Source organism: Pseudomyrmex gracilis, unplaced genomic scaffold, assembly GCF_002006095.1.
Source record: "Pseudomyrmex gracilis isolate BER0280 unplaced genomic scaffold, ASM200609v1 scaffold_138, whole genome shotgun sequence".
In the NCBI taxonomy this organism is placed as follows: Eukaryota; Metazoa; Arthropoda; class Insecta; order Hymenoptera; family Formicidae; genus Pseudomyrmex; species Pseudomyrmex gracilis.
In genome coordinates this window covers 465-23878 of record NW_018020722.1, presented here as the reverse complement: position 1 = coordinate 23878, position 23414 = coordinate 465, and the positions used below count along the sequence as shown (strand labels likewise).

Below are 23414 nucleotides of genomic sequence, written 5' to 3'. Positions count from 1 at the left end.
TGGAAGTTATAATAGACCATCATACGGCAAACCAGGAGACGGATCTACGCCTAATAAACCTCTCGAAAGCGGACCTGGAACTTGGCCTAGTGGACAATCTGGAATTAAATCTCATCCTAGTAATTATCCAGGAACCGGAAGTGGAACGTGGCCAGGGAAGCAGCCTGGATATGAAAGCGGATGCCGAAGTTGTGGAGAAGTCACTAGTTCACATGGAGGAAACAGCAATTGCGGAAGTTATAATTGTGGCGGTTGCAGCGGAAAAGATAATACACCAACAATACACGGATGTAATCAAGCAGTAGGTGGCGTTAACAAAACATATTATCCCGCGGGAACTGGTGATGGCAATGTTCCAAGTATTGCAGAAGCATATGGACCAGGTTCATCCCCAGAAAGTCTTGAGAAATGGAATCCTCAAAATCCATTTTTATACGGAGCAGGTACTGATAAGATATACTAATTGTTAGAAAGAAATTTTACTCTTATATAAGTGTGATCTGTAAAAATATATATTTTATAGGCAGACCTCAAAGCGATGTTTCACGTCCGTGGAGTGAGACAACAACTAAACCGCTCGGTCAAGGAAATCCTTTTCTCGACTTTAGTTCGAATAATCCTAAGCCTGCCTATAGCAGCGCTTCTGCTACTGATAGAAATGTAATTCCTTATGGAGAGGAAGATACCAAACCTATCGGTCAAGGAAATATTTTCTTGGATAGTGCGGGAGGAAACATCGGAAATAATCCGAACGAAGTTCCCTTCGGAGAAAAGAAACCTGAAGGAAACGTTTTTCTTGGATTTCCCGGTAGTGTAAACAGCAGTCCGGGTAGTTCATCATACGGCAGACCTGATGGATCTTCTGTACCGGGAACATCAGGAGGTAGTGATTAAGCAAGCACAAAAGTTTCTCATGGAAGAATTCCGCCGTACACAATGGAAATTAATAATGGATTTTACTTTACAGGAAATAATTCTCCGAGTCCGGCACAATGCAAGTTGGGTATTTTTGGTTGTGGAACGTCTGACAGCGGCAGTTATGGTAATAATCCGCAAAGTGTTGGAACAAGCAGCGGAGTTCCAGGAATCGTTGGCAGTGCCGGAAATCCTGGAAGTGGTATTGGTTCCGGTCATCCTGGATCAATCGGAGGTAATTTAGGCCACGCGGGAGCTTTCGCTGGAGCATTTAGCAGCGCTCAAGCTTCCAGTTTCGCCAACACAGGTTTGTATTTTACAAAGACGCGTCAAAAAGAGTAAACGTAGATAGTTCTATATATTAGTAGATACCCATGTAGTATTTGTTATGTGTTAACAAGCCACACAAGATTAAGATTAGAGCGAACGAGACGTAGGAAGAAGCGGCCAACTGTAAATCAAATCAACGAGGCGTTCATAATTCTTTGATACTCATGTATCTTCGTGCTGTCAAGTAGATCATACTTCAATGAAAGTTTTCTCACGGCTAATATAACGTCTCTGCAGATACATTTAAGTAGTGGCGTTTTTTTTTTTTTTTTAACCGAAGCGTGTATAAGAGATGAGAAAACGTACTTCTCAGCTTACACCGGGAAATACATCAAGGATAAGATAATTGCGGTTATAAACGAAGGAGATTGAAAATACGCGTCTGTGATTGATGCGTCTACCATAATACAATGATGCATAAATCAAAGATAGCAACGTTTTAATTAATAGTAAGCGCCGGTTAGATGTCCATTTCCGTTCTCCCGACTACAAAAACTGTTATACAACTTGATAACAACATGATTAATTTATCACGTCATACATCTAAGAACACGCTTTTTCCGATGAGGAAGGGAGAGCTGTTTGTTTGTACTTTTAAGTTTACATAAAAATTTAATAAACTATTTCTTACCAATTTTCTCATGTTCTTAGGACTTGGTAACGACTTTGGCCAGGGTGGAAATCGGCCTTCTTCTGCTGGAGCGCAAAATCAAAACGTACCGAATGCTTGGGCTTCTAGTGGCGCTTCTGCCTTTGCTAGTAGCAGTTCCGGAAGTACGTTTCCATCCAGAATTCTTTTTCCGAATACCTGTTCATACGTGCACTCAAATACATTTGAAATACGTCACAATTAAGATATTAAATAAATATTTTTTACTAATATATTGTATTACTATTACAGGTTGGTCAGGAAATCATCCTATCAATGTAAAAGGATAATTATTTCGAGCAAATATCAAATAAAGTATAACTACAGACTACGCGATATAATCCTCATGCGTATACTTACATCAATAATAATAATCAAAATGCTTGATCTTTTTTTATGTGTCTAAAGCTTTTATATAAATATTTTTATATTTATAGCGTTTTTACATTTTTTGTCGCAGTCCAAATCACGATTCAATAATAAATAAAAATGTTTCCAGTCAAACAAACTTCCTAGAAATATGTAAAGTTATTTTTCCAAACACTAATTATCTGTTATGTGATCAATAATTACACACATCGATTTGTAAAATTGCATGATTCTCCTATATAGGATGATCCGTAAAAAAATTATTAATATACGTTATTTTTATGAATATTTTAATAAGTAATTTTGTCAGATATATTTATTATACAATTTTTTTATAAATGTAAATAGAGAAAAATGCAATAAAATTTTATATTTATATAAATGATATCATATTTGGCTTGTAATGTTTCAAACAAGTCAATAATCAACCACCAGATATGTATGAGCAATCAAGCTATTATTCGAAAATTTTTCTTGCGAAAGCAATTATGCTTGTTGTGAAAACATATAAAAGAACACTGTAATCGTATATAGATTCATTTGTTTCTACTAAGTTGTACAGTGAGGAGAATTTCTGTTTTGTTCTACACTCTGCCACAGTCATCATGAAGATTGCTGTACTGATTATACTCATAGTAGCAATACTAGTTCAACTTTGCAGCGCACAGATGCGTAAGTCGCGCATGATAATTATATATATATAATATTTAAAAATAGTTGAAAAGCAGTCACTTATTACTATATTATAAAGTGTAACTAAGAACAATCCTAACATTTTTAGATAAACTATTACTTTTATTTTGTTTAATTTTTTAAATATATTATGCAATGCTGATTCTATAAAAAAGATTGGATTGTTTACAATAAAGTATAAATAATTTTTATATCTAATTTAGGCCGAGGGGGTATGATGAGACCTAGAGGGGGTATGATGAGAGTAATGGGGTATGATTCTATGGAAGACAATCCTACGGATATAATAAACTAAACTCAATCCAGGAAAGGCTATGGAATATTGTACAAATGTAAGTTACTGCTCCAAACGGTAAACAAATATTTTAGTATAAAAAAAAACTTTCAATGAAAAGTCTCTAATAAATCTCTTTCATGATATGCTTGTATTAAATTTCCATCAAACGTTATCTATACATGATAGGCGAAACTTTTTTTATCAAGACTTCATATATTTTCTTAATGCAACATTAAATCAAGTAATGAAGAACTCTGCTTTTATAGTTTACATCAAAATAAAGTACATAAACACATATGTTGTTCATTTGTAAAGTATATTTTCAAGAAACAAGGAACAGATATATAGCACAGTAGTAGTCACAATGAATAAATCAGTTTCTTCACTTTGCAATTTGTTAATATTACTTAAGTTCATATGAAAAATTATATCTATATAAATTTCGTAATACGTGTTGTTTCAGGCATGAGTAAACTCGGAATTCTCTTCACTTCTCAATCAACTACGAGAAAAATTCGAAATTACACTAATATGACTCTTTTTGTCTCATATATATATATATATATATATAGTTAATAAATAAAATGCAATAACTTTATTTTGTCTTTTGTTGTATACTCTTATCTCTTTTTCCAATTTAACAATAATTATTCTTTCGTTTTTTGATTGTACTTTCTCTCTTTTGTTAAAATTTTATAAAATCTGAGTTTTTCTCTTACTCTCGTTTTACACAATAGGAATATCATAATATACAAAATGAGTGCCGATATTTTTTACTTACAAATTAATTTATTATTTGTCCATATACAGGAAAAAATACGATTTCATTGGACCTATCGGCATATAAAACAGATATAGGAGTAATTGTGGAAATAGCTATACAACTACAAAGATACGGTGCTCAATGTAAGGAAACAGAAAGCCGTAATAGACTAGATCCATGTAGTTAGGATATGTGGCTTGTGGATAGGTGATTATTTAATGCTGTTTTATGGGCGAATTTTTTCATACAAATAAGACATTCGTGGGTTTTCTCGTTAACATGCATCAATAAATGTTTTTTCAACCCCGCCTTATCTTTGAATATTTTTTGACAAGTACAACATTCTAAAGGTCTCTCGATAGCATGAACCAACATGTGACTGTTCAGTGTACTCTTTTGCGTAAAAGCCTTGTGACATACGTAGCACTCGTACGGCCTGTCGCCGGTATGACTTAACATGTGTTTTCTCAACGATGATTTTTCCTTGAACGTTTTCTGGCAGATGTGACACGCGTGCCGCTTATCGCCCGTGTGTATGAGCATGTGCGAGTTCAATCTCGTTTTCTCTCTAAACGCCATGTCGCACATGGTGCACGCGTACGGCTTTTCACCGGTGTGTATGAGAGTATGTCTGTTCAGATCCGACTTCCTGGTAAAAATCTTGTCGCACACCTTACAATCGTACTGACCGCCAGTATGCAGAAGCATGTGACTGTTCAAGTCGGATTTTCGCGCGCACGCCTTGTGACAAATATGACATTCGTGCGGTTTTTCACCAGTATGGACCAACATGTGAGAATTCAATTTAGCCTTCTCGCGGAAAGTCATCAAGCACTCTTTGCACTCGTACGGCCTCTCGCCGGTGTGGACCATGGCGTGTCTGATTAATTCCGATTTCCTCTTATATGTTTTCTCACATATGTTACAAGCGTGTGGCTTCTCACCGCTGTGCGCCAGCATATGATTATTGAGTGCCGTTTTCTGAGCAAATGATCTATGACACAATGTACACTTGAAATTCTTGTTCCCAGTATGAATAGACATGTGCAGATTTAGTTTTGTCTTCTCTTTAAAACCTTCATAACAAATCGAGCATTTGTAGGGTCTGTCCGTCGTGTGGCTGACCATATGCCGATTCAGATTAATTTTCTCTTTGAACGTCATGTGACACATGTCGCACTCAAACGGTCTTTCTTCCATGTGCATCATCTGCTCGTTCAAACTCGCACGCTTCATAAAAGCCTGTTGCAGAGCATCGCAATCATATGGCTTGTCCAATATGTGCAACTGCATGTGACTTCTCAAATTCCACTTGTAAGCAAATCTTTTTTGGCAAATGTTACACTCCAGCGGACTCATTCCGACGTGAGTTAACATATGAGCATGCAAGCTAGTATTATCGGGGAAGGTTTGCTGACAAACCTCGCACTGACTTCCACTACAATGCATTCTTAAATGTGTCACCATAGAATCATTGTTCAGAAACCATTTCTTGCAAATTGAACATTGGATTTTATAAAATTTCGGTTGCTGTCCGTTTTGACAAAATCCATGATGCTTGTCAGAATCTTGCGTTTGTATGAAATTTGCATTAGCCAAGCATCGTTGCATTACACCATCTTCTTTATCGCACAAATTATTACCTAGTGGACCTGTCCAGTTTTGATGGCTAGTAGATTCACCTTCCAACTCCAGCTTTACCTGCAACAGGTCACAGATATATATATATAAAAAATATATATATATATATATATATAAAATGCATGAAGCACTTATTTATTGATTACATCAATATAACCGGCGAAGAGGTTTTTAGAGATTGTGTTGCACATTTACCATTTCATTGGAAAAATCCACCTCATTGTTTTCGATAGGCAAAAATAAAGCGCCCTTCTCAAAAGTACCAGAGCAAATATCCTCCATGTAGTCAGGATCAAATTTGTCACCTGGTTCTTCCTTAAGCACAACGCTCACAATATTCTCGTCCTTAAAGTAATCCTTACATTAGATCCTGAATAACACCGAGCGATATATCTGCTGCTGTTTCATACAAAAAGTTTACCATAACCTGACTGTCTATGGCTAATGCATCCATCGGTTCATCTTTCACCTTAAAATCTTCCATTTGCTATACACTTCACTCTGAAAGTGAAATCAATTTATTCGCTTACGTACGTTCCACGATGCGTGATCAACATGATGTTCAAAAAAAACAAACAAATTCATGTACAAAAGAGACAAGGAAAAAGCGTTGTACACGATGGGTGCAGCCAGAAATTACATAAAAGACAATTCTCTCATAACCTCAAAAACCCGCGCGGTAACAGGTTCGCGAACGCGGACGTACACACAGTGCGGATGGACATTTCGGCGACAGCCTCGACGATTGCGAATCTGTTATCGCACGGGGAAAAAAAAACTAAAATTATCCGCAGACTCGAGATCGGTCTTTCTTGAATGTGCGAATACTCACAGCATAGGTTACATGGCCGTCTCCATGAAATACGAAAATATAGGTTGCGATGACGCTTCTTCGGATAATGTCGCGCGTCACCGATGGATAACTGAACGGATTACGACGGGAAACGGGTTCTTCTTCGCCAGATTGTCGCGCTTTCTGGGAACCGCGATTCTCGATTCGTCAACTCACGAAAGAACGGACATGTCGACGACCAAAAATCGCGATGACCGACGGGGTGCAACCTAAAGTTGGCGTAGATATGACGGATGTGTGTTGCACAAACGTTTGCGCGCGCGCGCGCGCGCACCGACTGTCACGCACACGAATGTCACGCGTCACGCACGTGTGCGTGTATATATATGCAACCGTACGTATACGCGGAGCGCGCACACATATCACACACACAAATACGTGCGCACACAAGCGCGCGTATATCTCTCATACATATCTGCGCATTCGTGCGTGCGACAATTGCGCGAATCGGATAAATATTCTCGTGCAAACCTAAGCGTTTTTGATATTCGCCGTCCGATCCTCGTCCAAGAAGAACCGAACGCTAAACACACACATGCCGAATTAAAAGTTATTTTTATTTCAGGTAAGAGACACATTTTATTTTTTTTTTTTTATTTTTTTTATATAGAACTAAGTTACCTGTACGGTGTATGTGTGTGTGTGTGTGTGTGTGTATTATGTAAAAGAGAGATAAGTATCATTATTAGTTTGCGTCTTTCTTCAACGTTTTTTTCGCGAATCTAATTTATATAATTATTTGCATCGTAGAAAATAATTGTTGAAAAGTAAAAAAGAAATAAATGAACAATAAATTAACGAGGAAATTATCAGTTTTATTGTCTCGAGAAGTTTTCGTGCAATCTGAGATTTTCGTAACGTGTTCGAATTGTGATTCACTCATTTGCTAATGTAATGAGTAAGCGCATATATTATATATACATATATATACACACGCACACGTCAATTAGACGAAGTCAAAGCACGCAAGGATATTACGGAGGAATCAAAGTAATGAGAACTGCTGCGTGTGTGTGTAATTCCGCGAAATGAAATACGAATGAAACGGCAAAACCCTCGCACACAAAAAAAAAACCGAAGATTCATAACAGTAGCGTCCGCGCATTTGTCACCTAATTATCCCCTCCCTCCCCACCATGTTTACTTAGACCGACCTCTTTTTTCGGAGCGTTATCTTCAACCGAAACATCTTCTTTTGTTCTTGATTTTGTAAGATGCGCTATCAGCGCTTAAGTTATGTTGCGCGCATCTAATGAGCGATACACGCCCGTGGAACGAAGATATCGCATTTTCACCTGACATTGCCATCGCGGTGGTTCTCCTGCCAAGTCACAAACTTTATACGGACACTACTCACATGTAAACTCGATCTTCGTTCAAAAGTTAAAGTGTTGTTTCTTCACACAGTAATCTACATAAATAATGGCGGTCGACTTCACTGCTCTGTGGTTGCTAATCATTTTAACGCTGGACGTTATCAACTACGGTAAGTGAAGGCTGAAAGAAACGTACCCGTATCACAAAACGTCATTTATCTCATTGTCACAAAGATCGTTTCCGTTCTTTATTATTGTGCTTTGAAAAAATAAAAAAAAAACAAAACAATCCCGTCGTCGGAACTTGCTAGAACAGTTGTCAAAAAATTATTGATAAAAACCACTTGACCTCAAAAATGCGATTAAAGTACATGTATCTGGTAAGGAAAAGATTTAAGTAACTTTTTTCTTTTTGTGAGATAAAAAAGTATTTAACGAAGAGAAAAAGCAAAGTTTTTTAAATATTATCTAGAAACTCAGGCGATTCGTGTGCGACGTTTGGTCGGTGGGACGAACGCCGCAGAATCCGAGTTTCCTTATCAGGCATCCCTAAGATACTTCGACTTGCACATCTGCAGCGGCACGCTTATCAGCGACAAGCACGTTCTGAGCGCGGCGCATTGCGTGTGCGGCCTGATCGACTACCCTTCCGAAGAACTCAGTGTGCGCACCGGGAGTGTTAAATTGACAGAGGGTGAAAAACACGCTGTCAAGTCGATTACGTGCCACCCTGACTATCGCTACGGCCCGGAAGAATCCTGGACGGCCGATATAGTTGTAATCACGGTGAGATTTGATTAATTTGAAATAATTCACGACGCGAGCTTATATATATGTTTTCTACTTCAAATTGATCGATCTTTGTTATTAATGTTTTTCAGCTCGCTGAACAAATTTGCGTGTCAGCGTCTCAATTGCCAATCGCTTTGGCAACTCGTAAGACTCCCGATGGAGAACGTGCGGTAATTAGCGGATGGGGTAGGGTTCGTCCGTTTAGTTTCTTGTCACGAAATTTGCAAAAGCTCTCGTTGCCGATCATCGACAACAAGATGTGTCAAGAATATTACAAGAACTTTACCATTCTCGATTCTCAGATCTGTACGTTCGAGAGAAAAGGCATTGGTGCTTGCAAGGTAAGCGACAGGAAGTAACGTTTATTTGTTAGGTTACACAATTTTATAAATAATATTGTACTTCAAGAACGAACAACTTTTTGATACGTTCTATGTGTCAAAGATTTAAATGTCATTTTATTAATTGCAAATTAAAAAAGAATATTATTTGTTTGCAGGGTGATAGCGGCAATCCTTTGGTCTACAACAATACGTTAGTGGGCGTATTCTCGTGGACAAAACCCTGTGCAATCGGTTTTCCCGACGTTTTCACTAATGTTATCTATTTTACGGATTTTATTGAACGGGTAATTCAAACCGATTAGTTCGGCTGCAGATTTAAAATGTAATTATCTGAGAAACATGAAAGTCCTCGAAAAAAAATTTCTTTCGAAATAAGGATATCAGTTTTCAACAATTTTTAAACAGTTTGTAAACTTGTGCGTACAAGTTGCATTTTTTAATGTTTTATAGTTTTTTTAAATGTAATATACTCGTATATGACAATAAAAAAGTTTTGATAAATGAGATTCTTGTGCTGTAAAAAAAAAATATGTAATTAACACAATTAATATATTTCATACTATATTTCTACATAATTTATTACTTATCCGATAAAAATATGTAAAACACATGATTGACGCACACACACACACGTGCGTATTTTTTCATTTTATTTTCAAAACTCAAGTTAGTAGTCTTGCTTGGCAAGTAAAACCGATATATAGCCGCCCGACGTTTTTATCAACTGAAATTTGTACGATATATTTAAATACTCCACGTGATCGATTGACTTAAATGTTCAAAATCGCAACGTTGTGCAAACTTACGTTGCAAAACGTCGACATCGTCATAGGAAACATTTTCCCGGCTGTGATGTACAATGGCTTATTGGTTCGGATCATCAGTAAAATTAACGTTCTCGCTTCTTCCGGTTCCAACGTGTACCATTCGCAATTGTACACCGCCCGATATATACTTTCGCACTCCGCAAATACATGTAACACAAGAATTCTCAAGATTGTTTCTTTTTTAATTTCTTCGCGTTTTTAAATGTGTGACACGTGATTTTTCATGATAATGTGATACTTACCTGTGCCACCAGTATTTCACCTACCACGCAATGCAAACACATGTGACCGCAGACGTTTAATCCAACGGGTATCAAGTACACCAACTGCATCACAGACATTTGTTTTCCCTCGGTCAGTATCTAAGCAATAACGTGTATAGTTAACAACAACTTAGGTTCTTATTTCTTGATTAGCTTGACGGGGTAAGAGAATTTTTTTACGAATATTTGTAGAATTACGCGGACCGGAGATTGCGTTATGATCTGAAGTTTTTCTTTATTTTTTTTAACTCACCGCGACGAACAAAAATCCGTAGAGACAAAATATGGCGCCGAAGTAAAGCAGCAGACCGAGCAGCAACAGAGTGAACGTGTTCTCGACGATATTGAAATATCTGGCGGGAAAAAAAAAATAAAAATGGCAATGGATCCAAAATTCATCGAACGTTCGATTCGTATATTAATTGATTGGGCAAAAGCAAATATATCAAAAAATCATCAAAAAGATAACACGAAACTTAATCAGGCGTATGTGATCCTCGACGATAAACGCGAGACCGCTGTTGAAGGTTTCGAATTGTCTCATATTGATCAGTCGTTCTTTGAGATTTTCCATTTGACCGCACAGATGAAACACGAGCAGTCCGAGCAAATTGTCGACGCCGACGTAGGACGCGGAAGCCGTCAGAAGCAGAAGAGCTTGCGCCGTGAACGTCAGCTCGAAGTACGGACTTCGATCCTTGTCGTAGAAGTAGTGGGTTTGCAAAGGTAGGATCCTGATCGGATCGGTGACGTTCGTTACGTATCGCAACGACGTTCCGAAGCAAGGTGGGAACGCGATTAAAACAAATCCTAGAAACACGAAAACGTATCCGAACACGGTGAGAACGCGCGCGTCCCGCGCGCGTTTCGTCATGACCTGCAGCTCTCTGTGAGTCTTGACCTTCAACCAGTCATCGGCGATCATGTCCAAAAGCACCCCGAGATCTTGAATAAAAAAAAAATAAATAAATAAAAACAATTCGTCGTTAACGAAACACACACCGGCGCCCCGATACGTTATGCGAATAACGTAATTTATTCTCGCGAGCGAAGAATAACGTACCCATTTTTTTCGACCATATGGTCACCAGTTTCATTATGATCATCATTAGCGGCAGGGTGAATTGCAAATTGTCTATGATCGCGATCATGTCGCCCCAGATTATCATTAGCGAGTGTATCGCGGGGATCAAACCGATGAAAACGAACAGCAGAAGGGAAGACGTCGCACGCAAGTCCGACAGGAATCGATCGCGCGCATCTCCGTGAACATTCGGCCATATACCGGGAACGCTCAGCATCAAGCGATTTAACTTGGTCGCCCATTCGAAATCTACCTGGAACATCACGGATTCTCGATAAGTAGTTTTCGCACAATGTGCGAAACACAATTCTTCCAAAAAAAAATATATAAATTTGTTTGTCTATCTATATAGTTGCGAATTCGCAATAAGAGACATTTTAAAAGATTAAAAAAAAATATATATATACTTGGTCAAGTGCGACATAATTTTTATACTCGCGTGACAAGATCAAGAAGCGCACCTGCGTATCTCGCTGACGACTCGGTGTGCATGCTCGAAGTTGTGTAGAGACGTTCTTCCGTGCGAGAAGTCTATCGTCCCTCGTAGACTTGTTGGAACGCCAACTGTTGCATGTCGCGACTTCGATTGAAGTTTACGCGAACTCTCACGTAAATGTGTAAAGAACCGTGTAAATGGTGCAACGCGTCACGATTATTATTGTAATCGTCAGGTGTTGCGATCTCATAGAAAGGTGAGGACAGAGAAAGAGTAAAAAAATGAACCAACAGAGGTGACACACAGGGCCGCAGCCTGTAAATGTTTGAATTTATATGCGGTTACAACGAAATCAATGATCAAAGATTGCAATATTTTTAAGAGAATCCTTAGCGTTTCTTAATTAAATTTCTACAAGTACAGTCGTAGCTATTGCGTCGGAAACGTGTCGTCGCATTTTTGAGTATTTTTTATTTTATATCTGGTAAAATTGCCGCCGTCCCTGATCTCGCTATATACGTCCGAAGTTTTTCTAAAGTTTATGTGCGTATACATCGTCGTAGCTGTCACGCGAGAAGCGTCGGAACAGTTTTCACGCACACAAAGGAGGAGGTTTTCAAATTTTAATATTATACTCCCTTTTGTCGTATCCCTTCTATTCGACCTTACATCGAAGCATGCGCATTTCCCCGACATCGTATTTTCAATCGTGCACGTGCACAGTACACGTTGCACATTTGCGGTGAAGAGCGTAAGAAGAACGTGGCGCGGAGCTCGGTGATTGAAATGTGAAATTTACTAGTTTCGATCTGCTTAAATATTGTTTTTTTTTATGTTTTAAGTTGCGACACGTTGCAAGATCGCGTGCGAGCGATCGATTTCTTTGATTTCCAAGTCGCGGTCGGTCGGATTCTAATACACGCGCGTGTGTGGAGTATGTGAGAAAAAGAGAGAGAGAGAGAGAGAGAGAGAGATGTGTGCTCGCTAATATTTATTAAGAGTATGAATTAAACATACGAAGAGTATACAGATACGAAAAAAGCGTAGTATTACAGATTTGTTATCTGTTTGATCCAAGAACGGAATGGGTAGACACTGGTATAGATATCCGGATAGCCCCTGGCACATGGAAGTCCACCGGAGACCAGACCGGCAATTGTTCCGTCGCTGTTTCGAACGACACCGCTACCGCTGTCACCCTGCGATGGAAAAATTAATTATATCGCAATCAAAGATTAATACGCTAATACAAATTCTGTTGTTAAAAAAAAAAAAGATGGAATCGTATGACAAAGATGATTAAACAAATTTGTCGCGCACACACACACACACAAATAGGTGATAGTTTTCCTTGTGCAAAATTATAATTAAAAGATACGTACGTTGCAAGCTCCGGTTCCGTAACTGATGAGGGTGCAGAACTCGGATGGGCTGACCTTCATCAAAGATTTATGATATTCCTGGCACTGGCCCGGAAGCATGAGTTGCGCGTCAATCTTTTGCAAGTCGTTGTGAATATTTTTTCTGAACCCGGTTGAACCCCAGGCTACAACCGAGACGGATTCGCCTTTCGTCACATCGCGCGTTGGCAGTTTGATGGGTTGCTGGGTGCTCGAGAATTGGATAGGAGTAGCAAGCTGAAAATAATTTTCTACGTAAGCTATATAAAGTCTTGCGATCGAAAAAAACATCGTATTTATATATCAGCAATTTAAAACAAAAAACTTATTATAAATACTACATAAATAAATAATAAGAGATCGAATAATAAATGAAATCACAGAATATAAGCGCGGTGTATATATCTAAATAAAAATCTCGTACCTCGATTATACCAATATCGTAACCAGCGGGTCTACCAGAGGTACCTTTGTAGTTGGGATGAATATACAAGTTTTTTATTTTGTGAGACTGTCCACCGGAATTGAGATACGTTGTGCCACTAACAACGACTGCGCGTGATCTCAAAGTCGCGTCAGATAGTAACGGATCTACGCAATGACCAGCGGTAAGAATGTAGTTCGGGCTGATTATGCTACCTCCGCACATGTGACTGTTCGAGGCTCTGATGGAGATACAATGCGGATATCGCTGTATGCTGGTGGGTGTGCCATTTACTAACTTCTCTGGCTCATCCGCAAAGGATCCTATCGCAGATATAAATTTGTTACGTATAATAAAGTATGAATTTTAGACGCGATATGTATTAGATAGAACATGGAATAATAAATAAGAATTTAAATAATAATTTAATGACGCTAGAAATGTTTAATATTCAACTTACTTGCGACCGCGAATGCGATCAGGAGAGTAGCCAACAGCTTCATTGCGTAGATGTACCGTCTGACAAAACGCGCCCGGTGAACGTTAACAAACCCAGTAATGACCACAGTTCATGATACAATTTATATACAGATCGAAATATGTACACAGCTGCGAGTAATTGTGCTATTGTATTTTTATCGCGATCTGCACTGATAGTAAGATCACGTTTAAGTGCGTGTTAAATTAATCAATATTGATTCGAGGTTGACACTTGTGTTTTTTTTTTATTCAGAGTTTTCGCATGGAATGTCTCAATTTATTGCAACAAATCCAATACAAGGCGTAGAGTGCAATTTTCGAAAAGGTGTAGAATAGAAATTAATGTATATATATCTCTCTCTCTTTCCGTAAAGGAAACATACATGTACGTATTTATATATACTTTGCCTCAAAAGCCGACACCAACATTAAAATTAATAATGTGCATATATCGCGATATAAAAATAAATTTTGTATGACTGTAAAATATTTGTAGAAGATATTTATTACGTTACGATTTTTATTACAATTATTTACTTGTATCATATTTCTTTCTCGCAAATTTGACATCAGACATCATCAGGGTACATTTATTTGTTTATATTCTTTTTATTATCCAGCAAAACTGATATATAACCAGTCGATGTTTTTAACAACTAAAACATATGTAGATAGATGTATATTATTGTTATGTAAAACGTCATAAAAGAAACACATCTAATCGCTGATATAAATATATTTCTTTTACTTTTCTCTTCGTGTGATTAAAAACTAAACGAAATTTAATTAAAAACTAAACGTGCTACATTACAAGCAATTTACATTGCACAACGTGGATATCGTCATGGGAGAAAATTTACACGTAGTGAGATATTGCGGTTTTTTGGCTCGAATCATTATAATTATTAAATTTTTCGCTCTCCTCGTTTCTATGTTGTACCACTTGTATTTACATGCCGCTTCATAAACTTATTTGCACTTGACACGCGCAACAGACACATGCAATAAAAAAGATATTAAGTAAAATACAATCGGATATATAAGCGTCTTAATCAAGATTTCAATTCAGATTGTGCACTTGACGAATCGAATGCCAAAAGCGTACGTAACATATATATATGTATATATATATACTACGTTTACTTGTGCGATTAAAATATCTCCGACAGTAAAGACAAGTACGTCCAAGCAAATTGACGAACAAAACACAAATAACATTCAATCGAAACACAGAGAAATAATTATCTTGATGCACTATTTAAATAAACATGTATGTTTTGAATTAATATGCATATAATAAACATGTATATTGAATTAATAGTGAAGGCAACGAGATACACGCAAAAAGTTCCGAAGAAAATACAGTATCGAACAAAAAATTATAACAAGGCAAATAACGTGTCAAAGTACAAGAGCGCTGCTAACAGCATCACATTAAATATGTCGTCAATCGCATCGATGAATCTGCGTAAAATTGAAAAATCTTCTCATTTTGCAACTTCTCAGTTTACTTCGAAATTTTTATCACACAGTAGGAAGATAATTAATTTCAAGAAATGATTTAGTATAAATGAATATTAAATAAATATATTTTATCTGTAGAAACGAACAACAATGTTAAAACGCATATGAAAACTTTATAATAATGTAAAGTTTTATTATACACATTAGTTATACGTATACAATTTATAATAAGTATATGTCATATCTTTTTATCACCAATTTAACATTAGGCACTTTACAAGATAACAACTTTTATTTGTTTATCACTCTTCTTATTTTCCATATGCCAGTAAAACTGATACATAACCAGCCGAGGTCTTCAACAACTGAAATCAAAGAAATTCTATTTCTTTTACTTATCTACATCTTTGTGTAAGTAATTAAGAAACGTATATGAAATTTGAAAACGTGCTACATTACAAGCAATTTACATTGCACAACGTAGACATCGTCATGGGAAAAAATTTGCACGCAGTGAGATATTGCGGTTTTTTGGCTCGAATCATTATAATTATTAAATGTTTCGCTCTCCTCGCTTCCACATTGTACCACTTGTATTTACATGCCGCTTCATAAACTCCTTCGCACTTGACACGCGCAATAGACGCGTGCAATAAAAAAGATATTAAATAAAATAGGAAAAAACGTCTTCGTCAATATTTCGGTTCATATGCACTCGCGAAAAATTGATTGCCAAAATCAAACATAATATATATATATACTTGCACGACCAAAAATTCCCCGACAACGCAGTAAAGACAAGTATGTCCAAACGAATTGACGAACAACACACAAACAACACCCAATCGAAACATAGAGAAATAATTATCTTGATGTACCATCTAAATAAATACGTACAAAAATTTTGGAATCAATATACATACGCACAAATAATTCCGAAGAAAATACTCACGGTACCGAATAAAAAACCATAAAAGGTAAATAACATGCCAAAGTATAAGAGGGCCGCTAACAGCATCATGTTAAATATGTTGTCAATCGCATTGATAAATCTGCGTATAAGATTAAAAAAACTTCTCATCTTGTATCGCTTTACTTTGAAAATTTTATATCACACACATTAGATGATTAATTTAGAGAAGATCGAACTCACTAAATTTTTCTTTGACTTAATTATATGTATATGTGTAATTATAAATAAAGTAGTACACACAAATGTGATTCTTTTTTTAAGTTTAAGAAAAAATCAACAATAAAAAATATTTACGTATATTGTATGCAAATTATTTTTAAAGAAGTCTTGTTAACGAACACTTGTTTGTTTATTATCAATAAGATATAACAATATGCAACCTGATAAGATTTACATGATCTTGCACACTTTGTGACAAAAAACTCTCAAAATCTTGAAACCTCTTTTTATTGTTGAGAATACGCGCTTTGAGATTTTCCAGCTGGCCACACGCGTGAAAAACTAGTACACCCAGGAAGTTATCAGCTCCGGTGTACACAGTAGCGACTATAATCAGCGCAATACACTGCAGAGAAAATGTTATCTCGTAAAATGGACTCTTGTTTTGATCGTACAAGCTGCAGTACGTTTGCAGCGGCATTAGTTTGCCCGAATCCGTTATGTTTGTCAAGTATCTTATCGAAATGCCGAAAACAGGAAGACCCGCAGCCAAACCCAAAGACACAATCATTATAAGATATCCGAATATTGTGAATACGCGCGCAATTCGCGCCCGCTTTATCATAACGTCTCGCTCTTTCACTGTCTTCGGTTGCAACCAATCCTTTTTCATTGTTCTTAACAGCGGTAGAATCTCTAGATATCAAACAATCCAGACAGCACAAAAGAGTACGAAAAACGTTGTAAAGATATTTAAATATATAGGCGTCTCAATTATTTGAATCATCTTCTACATATATCTTTACATATCTCGTCTTTACGATTTTTTTGTGCTGTCTGGGAAGTATCTTCAAAAATCAATTCTATTCTTTATAACATATGTCAAAAAGAAAATTGTTTTTATAATTGATCACTATATAAATTTATTACGCGCTTTACCATTTTGTTTTCTCCACAGGATAATAAACTTTGTCACCGCAATCAGAAGTGGCAATGTATATTGCAGATTGTCGATCATTGACATCATGTCCAAACCCCAAATATTGAGCAACGAATGTACGGTCGGAATTAAACTGCTCCAGATTATTATATTTATCATAACGAATACATGTATATTTGACAGCAATATTTGTTGTTTGGTTCTGTACTCTTCAGGCCACACGCCTAACATCGTCAAACTGATCCGATTTAATCTAATAGCCCAGACATAATCTGCTTCTGCAAACAAAAGCGCAATTTTGAAACATTTTATTAAAAAAAATCACACCAGTTATTGTGTCGTTAATAAATATTAAACATTGTTTAGAAATGATTCACACTCTGCAAATATGTGAGCAAATAGATTACGTGGTGGTGTATATTGAAAATTCTATCTAATCGAACTGAAGATGACCGAGCACCTGTATACGCCGAGTGCTTTGAAACGTCCATAACGGCGTCTGCGAAAGAACTGAAGTCTCCCTCTCGTTTTCTATATTTTCTCGTTTGGGGTGATAGTTCGTTGCGTGTAACGAAACTTTACCATAAGGCGCTACTTCGCAGATACACGCGCGTCGCATATTAATAATGCAAGTGCCCGTAACAAGACCATCACAGTAACTAACGCTTATACCTCACCCTTTGGGTGAAAAAAAAATTTATTGATTCCGCTACTTCGCTGAGAAGAAATTGCGAGTTACGCATCACGTATACGCTGTGACGAAAGTTTTTTCAGGGATGAAATTTCTAGAGAACTTTTATTTTTTTTTTCTGGTTTTAGTAAAGTTACACTTTCAAGAAAAGTGCAAAAATTGTTTACATCTAGTTGTACGCGATCATCAACACGTGTATCTATGTTTAAGAGTGCAAATTATCGTAGTTGTTATGTTTATTATATATTTTTCAAAAAACAAAAATATTTTATCTATCGGACACAAATAATAAATGTTAAAACGCATATGAGAACAAAAGAGATTGCAAATGATTTTTAGAATTATAAATATGTTCATTGTACAACATATAATTTTGTTATGTCTCTCTCTCTTCCACATTAGAAAAAACAAACATAAGATTGTCGGGTTTTATTTCTAGTTTTATCCTCGTGCTAGCAAAACGGATACATAACCGGCCGACGTTTTTAACAGCTGAAAACAGAAATAATATTGTGCTTAATAGAAAGTTGCTTAAAAAAAGAGTTAATCAAATGACGTAAGTATATTGGTTTTTCTTTACTCCGCATACGTCGTACTTAAAAATAAAATGTATACAAAAATGATTAAATCAGCATAAGAACCGTACTTGTGACGTATTGTAATCGACTTACGTTGCAAAGTGTAGCCATTGTCATGGGAAAAATTTTCCCTGCGGTAAGGTGCAGTGGTTTGTTTGATTGTATCATTATGATCATAAGACATCTAGCATTTCTCGGTTTCAGTTTGTACCACTTGTACTCACACGCGGCTCTGTAAACTTCTTCGCACTTGACGGTCGACAATTGCATGCGATAAATGAGAGATGTTGAGCGCGATAAGAAATATATCGGTTTAAAACAAACATCTCAATTATACTTCAATTCATAATGCGCATTCGAGAATACTTTTATATTTGCATGATAAGAGAGAGATAAAGCGAACAATAATGCAACATATACACGTACATACACATATATATAAATATATGTTTACTTGTGTAACCAGAATTTCTCCAACAACGCAGTAGAAACAGGTATGCGCAAATGTATTGATGAACACCGTAACAATGAAAGTTAAACGTGGCAGTGAAAAATCCTGAAGTTGATGTATCATCTGATAATAAATTAAACATGTGTGTGAGTGAAAATATATGATGTTGAGAACAATAAAGTTCACACTGAGAAAAATCAGGAAACAAAAAAAACTTACATTACCGAAGAAAAATCCATAAAAGGCGAATAGTAAACCAAACTCGAAGAGCACTCCAAGTAGCATCAAGTTAAATATATCGTTAATAATATCGATAGATTTGCACATCAGGTGTAAAAATTTTTTTTTACATAAATATACAAAATGCAAAGTGTGGATGAAAAATCCGACACTTTTTGCATTTTTTGTCACATATTCGACGATATGTGAAAGAGAGCGCACGATTTAATAATTTAATAAAGTTGTTTGCATCATTAGCATGTGCGTTTGGAGAGAGACGGATTCATTTTTTTAATTTTAAAGTGTAAGTACAATATTTCTCAGAGCGTTTGTCAAGTTTGTCAATAATACAATGTAATGTAATAATATTGTAATAATATAATATAATGTAATATAACCTGATAAGACGTACATGATCCCGCACGTTAAGTAACAAGGCGCTTTCGAAATCTCGAAACTTCTTGACATCGATAACACGGGCCTTGAGATTTTCCAGCTGACCGCATACGTGAAAAACAAGCAAACCCAAGAAACCGTCAGTGCTGGTGTACACGATACCGGCTATCGCCAAGCTGACACTCTGCATAAAATACGTTATCTCGTAAAATGGACTCTTATTTTGATCGTAGAAGCTACAGTACGTTTGCAGCGGCATCAGTTTGTACGGATCCGTTATGTTTGTCCTGTATCTTATTGAAATGCCGAAAACAGGAAGACCCGCAGCCAAGCCAAAAGACGCAATCATTATGAGATGTCCAAATATTGTAAATATACGCGCAATTCGCGCTCGCCTCATCATCACGTTCCGCTCTTTTAACGTCTTCGGTTGCGACCAGTCCTTTTTGATCATGTGCAAAAGCGATAAAATCTCTACGGCGAGCAATAAAACTATGATTGAAGATAAATAAATTTGTTTTGCAAAAACAAATATAGACAATATGTGCACGTGCTCCGTACCGCTTTGTTTCCGCCATATAACGTAAATCTTCATAAGCGCTATCACAAATGGCAAAATGTATTGCAGGTTGTCGATCACCGACATGACGTCTTTACCCCAGATCTTAAGGAGCGAATGCACGGCCGGAACCAAACTACTCCAAATCATTACATTTAGCATAATCGTTGTACGTATGTTCAACAACGTTCTTTGTTGTTTGGTTGTATTATTTTCAGGCCAAAACCCCATCATTGTCAAACTGAGTCGATTTAATTTAATTGCCCATTCGTAATCTGCTTGTGTGTATAATAATTTATATAAAATAATATCAAAATGAATGTCTCTCGATAAAATAATTGTAAAAGTATACCAGCACATTCTGAGCGTGAAACGTTCATATTCGATGACGGCTGGAAAGAAACTGAACGATTTTTCTGATGTAACAGGTCAATAAGAGCGATGAAAAAACCGAACAAGTCGAAAGCTAACGCAACACCGTTCATGGGAGTTTGCGGGGAGACTAACTTTCTCTCTTTTTTTTTTTTTTTCAAAAAAAGGAAAAGTCATAGTTACCCGCTCTATTTTCAACACCTATAATTGAGGATAACTACGCGCGCAAAAAAACTTCGAAAACTTCGGACGCGCAGCTGTACGTACAAGCGAATGCAACACGGCCGTGTTTAATAATGCACGTGTTTCGTAACACACAATACAGACGTGATGCTTATATACATCTAAACACCTCGCTCCGTGTGAAGGGGATAAACCCTCGTTATAAGGAAATTAACTGTCTGTCTGCGAACGAAACAACCGTGAATAAAATCGACTCTGTCTCTTAAATTCGAAACGATCTTATTGCGCGTGAACTTGGTAACGTTTTCAGTTCAAAGTTCAATTGTATATTTCTATAAATACGTTATTCTCTGAAACACACACAAAACTTAACTTTTGTTTTGTGAGAAAAGAGATTTACGCACATTTGTATTTAAATACTTCTTCGGGTTTCAAAAACATATACATAAATTCGTCATTCAGATGCTGAATTTGGACTTTGTATTTAGATTTACCGATATAATATATATGCGCGAATATACGCTTACACATAATTAAGATGAAACTAATTTTGTCTGATTACATGATATTTTTTTCGCCGAGAAGAAATTCGAGATTCTTGTTCACTGCTGTATGAACGTCCGGGATCGAAATATCTTCGCACGAAATTCCGTAAGTAGCCAAACCGACGAGTTTGCCGTCGTAAATCAGAGGACTGCCGCTGTCGCCCTAAATCAAGATAAAAAAATAATGATTACACGCGATATGATCAACACACAATCACGCATATATTTATATAAAATACATCGTAACCAGATCTTATGTATGTAATTTTAATGCAGCGAGATTTAGTTTATCCGAGTTTATGTTTGGAGCTATGTTTTCTCTCGATATTTCTTTAATATAATCACTTACTTCGCAGAGATTGTTTTCTGGTACCGGGAGTGTGCAGAATTCAGCATTGCTTAGAGTTTTGTCGTAAAACGACTGACAATCCTCGGAGCTTATCGTTTCTACCGCGACTTCCTTCAGATTCGAAGTCTTGTTTCCTTGATGATTGGAAATCATCCATCCGACCATCTGCAGTTTCTCTCCAACCGGTACTTCCGCTTCGGAGATTGGAATTGGCTGCACTTTATCTCCAAATTTAAGAGCTTGCACGAGCTGCGGGAAAAGCTTTGGCTCGTTAAACAGAATTATTGCCACGCACTACGCGTAGCAACGCCACGTGCGAATAAATCGGTGCGGGTATTACTCAACTGTTGACGGTTTACAAGTACTTGGAGTGAAGTGAGAGAAAAACTCGTCTTCTCTCTCACACACAACCGATTTAGTTTGTTCCGCAAAAATATACGCATATGCACTAAACTCACGATAAGAAAATGATGAATCTACCTTGATTAGACCAAGACCGCTCGAGACGTGATTCTCATTCGGATTCTCGTGATTCTGATGATTCTGTGAGAACATTTCTTTGGCGAAGATGCGAACGCCGCCGCCGGGTTTGATGCTGCTCGTGCCGCTGACCACAACTATATCGTTCATTATGTTCCATACGTGTTTGAACGGCGGAACGCACCGATCCGACGTGACGATGTTGTACGCATCTATTATAGCGCCCGAACACACGTGTTTGCCTCTTCTCGTAATTGACACAACGTACGGATGATCGCTGATATCAACATCGGCGTCGTTTAGCGTTGTCTGGGCACTGACAACTGGCAAGAAATATTTTTTTTTTTTAGTTTTTTTTATGATTTTGATATCGAAGCAATTGTTATTATAGTTTACAAACTATATGTGCTCACCGCTAACGGCGACGAAGACAAGAATCGATGCAAGTCGGAACATCTCGCACACCGTCGTCGATTACGATTTCAAAACTTCAACACCACGCGTTTTTTCACTACTCTTTAATATATATTTATATATAAACGAATGTTTACGCAGTTGTAGACATTGATGATTAATCACTTATATAATTAAACTATGTGCGCGTGAAGAGAACGATGTACGTAAGTATCCCATTATATAGATACAGATGGTAAAGCGACGTGAACATGATTCATGAGAGATGCTTTCTTTGGAAATATCGTGCGATAACGTTTAAAATTTTGCGCGTGTAAAAAATCGTAAATTACAACTTTTGGCAATTGATCAAATTTAAGAAACAAAAATTTATATTATATCGGGTCGATTCATAAATAAATTGGCGTTATAGTTAAAGAGAGTTGATTATTTCTTCTGAAAAATCTTCTGTGGACCACAGTTTAAGATTTGTTTCAGTTACAAAACAATATTTGTTTTGTGAACATCGTTATGTTAGATATTTAATTTCCAAAATAAACGATTTAAAAGTTCATCTTCGCGCGATCGTATGTGGCGAAAGTAGTTGAAAAAATTATGGAAATTTTTTGTTTACTAAAGAAATGATACGATGATTGATGACAATGAATGAATTTTGTCTGATTCGACTTTTGCGATTTTGAATGCATCTGTGTACACAATTATAAATTAAAAGTGTAATATAAAAAGAGTGTCTGAAACTTTTTCATGAAACCATATGACTTTCAGTAGAGAGAATGAGAGCGGCC

General features: G+C 36.8%; 7 protein-coding genes across 10 annotated transcripts in view; 2 read left to right on the top strand and 5 right to left on the bottom strand.

The window, feature by feature from the left end:
• The window catches only part of LOC109856960 (nuclear pore complex protein NUP98A-like), a 7877-nt gene extending 4046 nt beyond the window's left edge, over positions 1-3831 (top strand). Inside the window, exons 6-12 of the mRNA XM_020432753.1 lie at positions 7-443; positions 524-883; positions 968-1222; positions 1897-2019; positions 2147-2935; positions 3160-3288; positions 3697-3831. Coding sequence (XP_020288342.1) covers positions 7-443; positions 524-883; positions 968-1222; positions 1897-2019; positions 2147-2184 — 1213 coding nt within the window. The 3' untranslated portion in view covers positions 2185-2935; positions 3160-3288; positions 3697-3831. The remainder of the gene's footprint in view (positions 1-6; positions 444-523; positions 884-967; positions 1223-1896; positions 2020-2146; positions 2936-3159; positions 3289-3696) is intronic.
• A 92-nt stretch (positions 3832-3923) lies between these two features.
• LOC109856922 (zinc finger protein OZF-like) lies at positions 3924-6773 on the bottom strand. Of its 3 annotated transcripts, XM_020432692.1 has the most exons (4): positions 6470-6773; positions 6059-6138; positions 5833-5982; positions 3924-5697 (listed from the first exon to the last, which is right to left on the bottom strand). In XM_020432692.1, the coding sequence occupies exons 2-4, from the start codon at positions 6119-6121 to the stop codon at positions 4180-4182; spliced, it is 1731 nt and encodes a 576-aa protein (XP_020288281.1). In that variant the 5' UTR covers positions 6122-6138; positions 6470-6773; the 3' UTR covers positions 3924-4179. The 3 variants fall into 3 exon arrangements, with proteins under 3 accessions (XP_020288281.1, XP_020288283.1, XP_020288282.1); XM_020432694.1 differs by lacking the exon at positions 6059-6138 and having other exon boundaries at positions 5833-6036; positions 6470-6772; XM_020432693.1 differs by lacking the exon at positions 6059-6138 and having other exon boundaries at positions 6470-6772.
• Positions 6774-6969: 196 nt separating this feature from the next.
• Positions 6970-9443, top strand: LOC109856924 (chymotrypsin-2-like). 2 transcript variants are annotated; one of them, XM_020432695.1, is made up of 5 exons: positions 6970-7055; positions 7898-7976; positions 8279-8592; positions 8688-8939; positions 9098-9443. In XM_020432695.1, the coding sequence occupies exons 2-5, from the start codon at positions 7913-7915 to the stop codon at positions 9242-9244; spliced, it is 777 nt and encodes a 258-aa protein (XP_020288284.1). In that variant the 5' UTR covers positions 6970-7055; positions 7898-7912; the 3' UTR covers positions 9245-9443. The 2 variants fall into 2 exon arrangements, with proteins under 2 accessions (XP_020288284.1, XP_020288285.1); XM_020432696.1 differs by lacking the exon at positions 6970-7055 and having other exon boundaries at positions 7433-7976.
• Positions 9444-9609: 166 nt separating this feature from the next.
• LOC109856959 (odorant receptor Or2-like) lies at positions 9610-11378 on the bottom strand. The gene is made up of 6 exons (XM_020432752.1): positions 11096-11378; positions 10509-10977; positions 10286-10385; positions 10012-10131; positions 9749-9904; positions 9610-9666 (listed from the first exon to the last, which is right to left on the bottom strand). The coding sequence occupies exons 1-6, from the start codon at positions 11376-11378 to the stop codon at positions 9610-9612; spliced, it is 1185 nt and encodes a 394-aa protein (XP_020288341.1).
• Positions 11379-12526: 1148 nt separating this feature from the next.
• Positions 12527-13947, bottom strand: LOC109856926 (chymotrypsin-1-like). Its single transcript, XM_020432699.1, has 4 exons — positions 13837-13947; positions 13377-13699; positions 12935-13189; positions 12527-12751 (listed from the first exon to the last, which is right to left on the bottom strand). Exons 1-4 carry the CDS (start codon positions 13877-13879, stop codon positions 12602-12604), a joined length of 771 nt encoding a protein of 256 aa, XP_020288288.1. The 5' UTR covers positions 13880-13947; the 3' UTR covers positions 12527-12601.
• Positions 13948-15477: 1530 nt separating this feature from the next.
• On the bottom strand, positions 15478-21222 carry LOC109856925. The gene is made up of 9 exons (XM_020432697.1): positions 20639-21222; positions 19641-20561; positions 17853-17972; positions 17392-17670; positions 16734-17148; positions 16273-16372; positions 16082-16201; positions 15791-15946; positions 15478-15685 (listed from the first exon to the last, which is right to left on the bottom strand). The coding sequence occupies exons 1-9, from the start codon at positions 20769-20771 to the stop codon at positions 15632-15634; spliced, it is 2298 nt and encodes a 765-aa protein (XP_020288286.1). The 5' UTR covers positions 20772-21222; the 3' UTR covers positions 15478-15631.
• Positions 21223-21298: 76 nt separating this feature from the next.
• LOC109856927 (chymotrypsin-2-like) lies at positions 21299-22737 on the bottom strand. The gene is made up of 4 exons (XM_020432700.1): positions 22629-22737; positions 22216-22538; positions 21736-21984; positions 21299-21549 (listed from the first exon to the last, which is right to left on the bottom strand). Exons 1-4 carry the CDS (start codon positions 22669-22671, stop codon positions 21400-21402), a joined length of 765 nt encoding a protein of 254 aa, XP_020288289.1. The 5' UTR covers positions 22672-22737; the 3' UTR covers positions 21299-21399.
• Positions 22738-23414: the final 677 nt, after the last annotated feature.